This window comes from Teleopsis dalmanni, chromosome 2, assembly GCF_002237135.1.
Source record: "Teleopsis dalmanni isolate 2A chromosome 2, ASM223713v2, whole genome shotgun sequence".
NCBI lineage: Eukaryota > Metazoa > Arthropoda > Insecta > Diptera > Diopsidae > Teleopsis > Teleopsis dalmanni.
Window position 1 is genome coordinate 36,522,470 of NC_051847.1, and position 9,673 is coordinate 36,532,142.

General features: G+C 28.2%; 1 protein-coding gene across 1 annotated transcript; it reads right to left on the reverse strand.

The window, feature by feature from the left end:
* Positions 1 to 3,926: 3,926 nt before the first annotated feature.
* Positions 3,927 to 8,840, reverse strand: LOC119679817 (exostosin-3). Its single transcript, XM_038092376.1, has 6 exons — positions 8,664 to 8,840; positions 8,412 to 8,594; positions 8,229 to 8,354; positions 6,556 to 8,172; positions 5,655 to 6,491; positions 3,927 to 5,341 (listed from the first exon to the last, which is right to left on the reverse strand). Exons 2-6 carry the CDS (start codon positions 8,571 to 8,573, stop codon positions 5,237 to 5,239), a joined length of 2,847 nt encoding a protein of 948 aa, XP_037948304.1. The 5' UTR covers positions 8,574 to 8,594; positions 8,664 to 8,840; the 3' UTR covers positions 3,927 to 5,236.
* Between the last annotated feature and the right edge of the window lie 833 nt (positions 8,841 to 9,673).

Genomic DNA, 9,673 nt, shown 5'->3' on the forward strand with positions numbered 1-9,673 from the left:
TGTAATATCCTAATAGTTGATAAAACATTAATAATCCTTAATTTTTTAAATAATAGAAGAAATTTGTTTCGAAAAAATTTTTGATTTTGTTTTGCTTTAAACTTTATTATATATTATATTATTATTATATATAATTACTATTATTGTAAGGCAAGAATTCTTAATATTATATAAAATTTTAAAATTCTTTTGATGGGCGAATTGTTGTAAGTAGAAACGAACTAAATATTAATCAAATATATATGTAATTAATATATATCACTTTATTTTATATAAAGTATATATATATATATATAACTATGTTTATATATATTTGGTTTCACATTCTTCCTTTCTGCTCTTTGTTGACCACAAGCCCACATCGTTGTGATATAAGCTGTAACTAACATTTAGGATTTGATAGGCAATATAAATAAATATATTCAAATTCGAAGTTATGTTCGAAATATTTTTTTATTCAAATTTTAAAAATAATTTCATTATACTATTATTTGAAATAATTATTTTTTAATTATTTTTAATATGTATTTGTAAACAAATATATATGTTTGTGTTTTTATTTATATAAAATTATATTCGAAACATTTTTAATTATTCATATTAAATGAAAACAATTGATATAATTTTGTTCGAAATAATCAAAAAAATATTAGTTATATTTGAGTATTTTTTATAAACGAATTCTATTGATTTCATTTCATTTAAGCCGTTGTACACTTAAATATAATTATATATACCAATTTCAATTATGTAAGTTAAACACATATGATATATTTTCATATACCAAATATATTTAATATATATATGTATGTATGTATGTATGTATGTATATATAATACAATATATTTAGTATATATAATATATATTAATATCGTACGCAAGAAAGGTATAATTTATAAAATATATGTAATACTAAACAATTATTATATATAATATTTAAATATAAAATATATAATGCGGATTCTGCAGAAACTCCCCAGCTATCAAAGAGTAGAAGTGCCCAGATGCACTAACTCGGAAAAGGCTCAACATTACATTACACAATATATTACAATATATTAAATATATTTGGTATTACATATATATAAAATGTATTGTATATATATGCAAAATAGTCTAAATACAATATATTAAATATATATAGTACTAAAAAGTTAAATAAATAAATTATATTGAATATGTATAATACCAAACAGTTATATATATTGTATCTATATAATACTAAATTGTTATATATATAATGTATTATTATATACATATATATATTAATATATGTAGACTTATATTGAATATATGGTGTACTAATTTATTATATATATAATATATAATAATAAATAGTAACATGTACAATATATTAAATATATTTGGTACTAAAATGTTATATATATGAAATATATTGAATATATTTAATACTAAATATTAAAATATACAATATATATATATTAAATAATATATATAATATATAATTTAATATGATATGTAATTAGAATATAATATTATATATTAATATAGTATAATATAACATAATAATATATATAATTAATATTTAATATAATATATTTATATATATTAATACATGTATATATATATTTTAAATATATATGATACTAAAAAGATATGTAACTAATATATGTTATAAATATATATAAATATATTATTAATATTATAATATATATTATAAACACTAAATAATTTATTTATAAAATATTTTATATATAAATTACTAAATAGTTACATATAAAATATATTAAATGTATACTAAATAATATATATAATGTATTAAATGTATATTAAAAGTGTTATCTTCTATAACTCAATGAGTGAAATGGAATTTATTTAAACGTACATATATTTATTTAAAACATTGTTTTCAAAGTAATTTCGATTATTGATTCTAATCTAAAAATTAAGTAATATATAAAATTAAAATAAACTTAGATTATATATCAAATCTTTTTTGTGTAAAGATCATAAAATATAAAAAATAATTGTGTCCCAACTGATATGGTTTCTTTTATAAACTAAATGCTTTTCATTAATGTTCATAACTCAAAATAAATAATTTATATTTAAAAACACTATTTAACAATATTAACAGTAGAATAACAATAACTCTAATAGAACATTAAAAGCTGTACGGGGACAATCTCAAAAGTTTGAAAATTTATTATAATATAAAATGTATATATATTTATAATTGTCACAATTGTTTTTGATAAAAACCAAATATATTTAATATATAATAATAAAATTAAAATGATTCAAGTAAAATAAACGAAACCCATTTTCTGTAAACAATCAAATTATTAATATAATTTTTAAATTATAGTGTCTATCAAATCAATTTAAATATTATATTTTTATAAAATTAAGAGTCAAAACCTATCATAATTTGTTCACAAAAAATTTCACTAAAATTTATTTTATATATTATTTTTAACTAAACATTTCACAAATAATATATATATATATATAAAATAGATTAAAAAATTATACATGTGTATATTTTCACTATATATACGTAAGAGAAATTTTAGTATAATGCAGCTAATATAATGAAAGTAGATAATAAATATATAAATATAATATAATTATAAATAATATTATATATATATATATATATATATATATATATATATATATATATATAAAATGTAACAAAATAACTAAAAAATAGATAAAATTTATATAAAAAAAATTTGTTGTACTTTATTACACTTACCTATACAAATTTAATATATTTTTCCTATATAGAGCAGTGTTTTCTTACCTTTTCGAGATACGCCCCACTTAAAGCTTTGAAAAATTCTAACGTCCTCCTTGCTTAACATTTACAAGGTGCATTCGTAAAGGCAAGCAGATCAATGGAATATTTCCATATTCTTTTAAAAGACGAACTGTAACTTTCGCATAGGCAATTTGGAATGCACTCGTCTCTCCCTTTAAGATGCATTGGTCGATTCCTCTTTTCTTATCATAGAGATATCAACACCTTTCGCAATTGAGCTATAATCAGTTACGTTAAATATATACACGTGGACCAATATATCCTATTTGAGAGCAAGGTTAACTCACAACAGAGTTCTCAACAGGCTCCCGCCTAACTTCTCTCAAGAAGGACGTTTTCCCCGTGCAGCAAGAACTGTGCTAACTCAATTGAGATCAGAATATAGGTGCTAAAGGGTTAGTTTTCATGCATAAACACGTCTATTCCCACGTCGTTCTCTGTTCTGTCATCTGTTCTCCTGCCCCACTGCACACACAAACTTTCATCTAATCGGTCTTTGGACTCGCCCCATTGAAGTAACCAGGTTTCTCCGTTTGGACCCGGGTTGGTGTCAATTTAAATTCCATTCATCCCCAATTCACCTCTTTTCTCTTATTTCTTTCCTCCCTAACATCATCCATTCACATCTTTAACTATGTATTCGTATTGTAAAACCTTTAAGTTATCTGCTTTTAGGTCCTAGTGGGTTACCACATAAACAACAATCCAGGCCTCATGATTTCTAACAGCGTGACTAACAGAGAAGAACTTTGTGCTAGCCCTGAATATAAAAACATAATGTAAATCAAGGCTATATATAAATCTTCTTTCTGTTGCTTTTAATTGAATGAATATTGGATAAAGCTATTAAGACTGATTCCTAATAATCATAGAAAAGCAATAAACAAGGTTGATGGTTTTAGATTGTTTTTTAATCGGTCGGTGTCAGCATCCTTTACTTGAAATTTTAATAGGTGTGTGCTTTATTAACTTTTATTTCCAGTTAAGATACCAGTAACTAATCAGAGTTCAGTTGTCAGCATATTTGTTATGGACCCAAGTAAGCTAAGGCGTGGTTTCCTTTGATATCAAAATAATAGAAAAGAATATTTTGACACATTTCATGCATTATTAGTTTATTTTATTTATACATTTTATTTTCATAGTCACATCACATTTATATACACATTTGTTAAAGGTTATTAATAAAGGGAGAAAAAATCATATTAAAATACACTTAATTATAATTTATATTTAAGGATTTAGGCCTGCATTTGAAGCTTTATTGGAATTATCAGCTAAACGTTCTTACCGCAACATTAGACCTAATCGTTGTTTAGAATTTAGATCTTCAAAATATATATAAATGTATATAATATTATATTCATATATGAAATATCTATATATATAGATTAGGTTAACCTGTTTGACTACAAACCACTAATAGACCTTTTGGTCCATAGCGATACCAGATACAGTTTTACTTTTTTGTAAAATTTGTAGTAGATATTTTAGCGAATTTAGGGAATGCTTAAAGCTTTATTTCTCAGACAGAACTTTTTATTTTTTTTTTCACGGACTGTTCAATCCGACGTCAGTGGATCTACATGTATGCCTGATGTATGCTACAGTTTCAGTATATACACACAGTGCCAATAGGGTGGTCATCTATGTATATAAAAGAGAAATATACTTCAATTATATATAGACATAATACATATATTAGGTTGGACGTTTACAGGATTTCTAACAGTTAATTCGCCAACTAAGCGGAGCTCTACGATCAAAGTAGATCTTGTGTGTTAGGTAATATATATACATTTATATATTTTAAAAGTGTAAAATACAAATTAATGTAGTAAATATTTAATATGTAATAATTAAAATAAATGGTATATAGGACAGCTAAAACAATGAATTATATCTGTTTAATATTTACCCAATTATATTTAATTTTTTTTTTAGTATTTTCTACTTAAATATTAACATACAAATTATTATTTATATAACATAGGTAATAAACTTAACTAAATCTTCTATACAAATTAAAGCTATATAAACTAATATGACACATTTTGCATAACATATATAAAAATTATAGTGCTTTCTTAATTATTGGATGTAACAAACTTTGTGGTTATCTATATATAATGTAAGGTGATAGATAAATTTATCTTTCCTGTATGTGTTATATATAAACTCGTGAACATGTGCTCTAAGTACAAAAATAATTAATATTAAAATTGCTTTACATACAATATACATATTTCATTATATACTCGTATTCTATTTCGGTTACATTGGGAAAGTTGTGTGCCACTAAAAACTTCCCTCTCTAACTCCAGCTATTTGAAAGCAACGATTTTATAGTATATCCTACTTAGCATAGATAGCAGTCAATATATAAAAATGTATAAAAAACTATATACTAAATCAAAACAAATATGATATATTACATATATAAAAAAATTATATGTATTTGAAACATTTTTGTTTGTCGTGTGGTATTCGCGTTTTAAAGAGTATTGAATCAGCTCGATATTGTGTGCTCAGCAGTGGAGTATAGCCAAAAACCTGAAAAGAAGTTTCATTAAAAATGTAAAGTAAATATAAGATAAATTTATCGATTAAAGTTTGTTCCAATTTAATGGTAGGGTAGCATGAGTGATATTTCGAGATTGAAGACGTCTTCTGTGGCAATAACTACAATATTGAATTTTGTGTTATCTTAATTTGTCTTTACAAAAAGAGCTTAAAAAACATTATTCTGAATGAAAATTCAGAGAAATTCTTTGGATCGCTGGTATAACATAACCTAATCTTACACTTTTAATACCATTTAAATTAAAGTAAAATTTACTAATTAAATTATAAACCAACCCCTCACCTGTGTAAAGAAATTTATACATTTGTGTCGCTCCTGAAAGTGCGTATCATCTTCGCTTAGCGAAACTGGGCAACCAGGGCAACGGAATGTCCAACGTGATGTGACTTTCACAGGTGGTTGGCGTGTGATGTGTGAAACTAAAAAGTTCATTGCGATATCCTCGCAATTCATATATTCATCGACTTTATCGCGTATAGCCTGAGGTAAGTGATAAGTATATAAATACATATAGTATTTATGTATGAATGCAGCACCAGTTAGCACCATGCTCAGCTCACAGCTATAATTTGAATTATAATTCCAATTTTGATTCGTGTTCAGATCCCAAGCGTGAAAGCGACCCGGAAAACCGACTACACGATCACGATGTTCACGCCAAACGCGAAAACCGAATAGTATTTCATCATGTCGGAGATGTGCATCATCATCCACTGAGAGTACGGCTTCGGTTTCAATAACATCGAATGGTAGGAAACGATTGTTTAGCGAGTTACGTGGTGCACGTACCACAGCTACTGGTACACCAATATCTGGCCAACGTAAATCATCTAATGGTGGCTTTGGTGAGTTCCATACAACAACCACTTTATGCAGATATGGCAGTCCATAAAGTCTGCCCAAAGAGTCCATCAAAACCTGTTCACGTTCATAAGTTAATATGATAATAGTGAATTGCTCGCGTGGATAATTGCCACCGAGTGCTTCGCTGAATTCTTTACCAGCACCACCACTGCCTTTACCAATTGGTCGAAATCCCATATGTGAACCAAGAAATTTGGCTTCAGATGGTAAAACTGGATCGAAGGGTAATTGTGGATACATATAAAATGGATCCGCCTGCAATTAATTATAATTTTATTTATTTTTTTTCATTATTTTATTTATATGCATAAAAACCTACCCATTCGTTCCATGCTTCACGAGATTGTATGCGTAGTATGGTGTAGTTGCGTCTAAAAGCTGGACTAGGATATGGTGGCTCAATAGGACCAAGTGATTCTTCAGGTTCTGTATCCATGCCAACAGGTGGATCAGATTTTAATGGAATAAATGTGTTATTGAAAACACTTTGTGCAACAATCGGCGGCACTGGTCTTGGCGGTATGCCCAAACGGTCACGTAAGCTGGCTATAATAGTATCCACGGTTGCTTGTACTGAACTAAGATAGCGTTCCCATATCAAGCGACCATGGCGGCGCATCAATAATAAATCACTGTCCTGTACTGCACGTAGGAGAAAATGTAATTCAGTGATGCGTGCTTTAGGTAAGAGTATAGCAACACGCCGCCAGTCTATCGTCTCGGCGTAAGGAAGTCGTATTTCATCTGCACCCAATATAACAGGTATAGCACCCGAGCGTAAGGCTTCATATAAGCGCGCTAACATTAAAGTAGAACTAACACGTTGCTCTAGTGGTGGTAAAACGAGCGCAAAAGTAGATTCTCTTAAAATGGACTTACGTGAAGAATCTGTGCCACATAATGCCCAATCTACTACAGAGTTTTCATCTAATTGCTCAGTTGCGGGCACACATTGAAACTGTAAAAGGAATTTATCTTGTGTAGAACCCTTAGACATATCAGTCAAATGTTCCAGTATAAAATCATCTAAAGGATGTGATTTTATTGCCACATCAAGCGGACGTAGTTCACCCTGAAATGTTAGCAAATATTTGCGTCTAGCTGGTACCATAGTAGAACATTCTTGCCAGACATCGCCACCAGGTGGTCCCAATATTGGCGGTACTATTAAATCATAATTGGTACGAAATTGTGAGAGTTCGAATGAGGATTGTACAACAATGGCACGCATAGTATTCTGATTCAACAATACGTTAGTACCTTTCGAGTTGAGATCGCGACGTGCTAAATTCAAAAGCACATGATTACGTCCATCGCCACCCCAGAATGGTAAACGATACAAGCGTTGCATATCAATTGCTTCAGGCAGTGGTAACACAATAGCCTTGTGTTCCTCTTCCTCAGCTGCGTAGCGATTATTCTTTATTAAATTATTTTCCAAAAGTGCCTCCCCAACTAACACTAAATATATACAAGCCAGCTTGGGATCACGCACAATGTGTGCGTTATAACCAAGTGTTTGTTTTATGGTTGTTTTGAGAAAGCCATCGATATCGTAACCAGAACGCAAGACACTATAACTGTCCGGATCGTATAAGTAGACGGGAAATCCTGATGTTAAACTACAACGTGAGTGATCGAAACAATTGTGCATTTCACAACTGTGGGAGATAGCTGTACTTATAGGCGGCATTTTACGTGGCAATGCATTCGGATAAAGCGTTCGCGGTAGTGCCAAATCTGGTGTGTTACGCTGCACAGCTTCACGTTGCGCAACTTGCGCTTGTTCTACAGATATTTTCAAGCGTTCCAGTTCTGTTTGTTCACGCAGCAGCTCCTGTTTGAGATCTTCAATTTTTTGATTATATTGGCCAATGTCGGATTGTAATTTTTGCCGACGAGATTCAAGTTCACGTAATTCAATCGAGACTGTATTCTGTTTCAACACATCCAATAATTAATTTTATAAAATAAATTTAAATGTAAACTTACTTTTATTCTTAACATTTCTTCAATGCGCATTTTAAGCTCACTAGCACGCATTGAACTGAAATCCTCATACGCATCCAATAGGGGACGACGCCGCAGCGCATCTGATGTAGGTACATCATTTTCGGGCTATAAATTGTTAAATGTTATATTGGCATAAATTTGTATCTTCGTTGTTATGCTTACATTTAGCAGTTTGCGGTGTGCAATTAATGGCAGTAGTACTAGCATAAATAGTATTAATAAAATTAGTTTGTACACACGAAAGTTACGGAAGTAACTGCTCATGGTACTTGTCCCATTGGTATTTGCTGGTATTTTTATCAGGGTCTCGCTGCTGCCCACCATGGCTTCTTCATATGCTCCCTTCTTTAATACAAAAAATAGTTATATTTTTGTAATGTGAAGAAATTTAATAACTTATTAATATTTATTTACCAAGAAGTCCACGCGAACTATAACCAAATTCAGGCAGCCTATGCACGCTACTGCGGCTATTAACTTCCTTTCTAAAAATACTCAGCTATTTTTCGTATGCTTAGCAACATATTTTATTAATTTATTAATTTGAAATATGCCGAAAATTTCTTTTTATTTATCTTAATTTATCCAACAATCTTAAACATAAATATTGCCTCTTCTTCTACAATTGCATTCACAATCGCGCGAAAATCAGCTGATTGTAGTAGCATTTCTAAGAAATTGCTTAAATTATTTTATACGGCTGTGTCATAAATTAACTTCTTTCTTAAAAGCATTATATTTGTTTTTTTAACATATAATATATATTTTATTATATTACTCATAATTATAATTGATATTATTGCATAAATTGTATTATGTTCACAATAGATTACAGGTCAGGTGACTAACCCCTAAAAAAAATTAATAGTAAAGTGCATTTCATATTATAAACAAGATATTAACAAATAAAAAATTTCTTAAAAAATTATCTATTATATAAAATTCATATTTATTGCACGTGAATTTAATAATTTTTAATATTTAGAACAATAATTTTAAATATTCGCTTTTATTAAATGAAAAAGATATAAAAGATACTCAAACGAAAAGTAATTTATTCTTCAAAGTTTAAATTTGTTTTTCAATAGGATTTCCCACTATATTTTCACAATTATATTGAATTATATATTTTAGTAAATTATTTGTAACATATCTTTCCCAAATTAAGCATAAATATTAAATGTGATTGATATATTAAGGTCGTGTGTGAGTTCGAGTAAATTGATGGTAAACTGAGGGAAATAGTAAATTATGTCGGTATGACAGCAAATGTTGGTATTTACCAGAATTTCGAGTAGGGCAAATTAGATAAAAATCAGGTAAATTAAATGTTACCATTGTGAAAATATTATAAGGTGTTTAATAAATAAATTTGAAAACTCTTACGGAAAAATAATATATAAGTGCAATAAATATATATATAT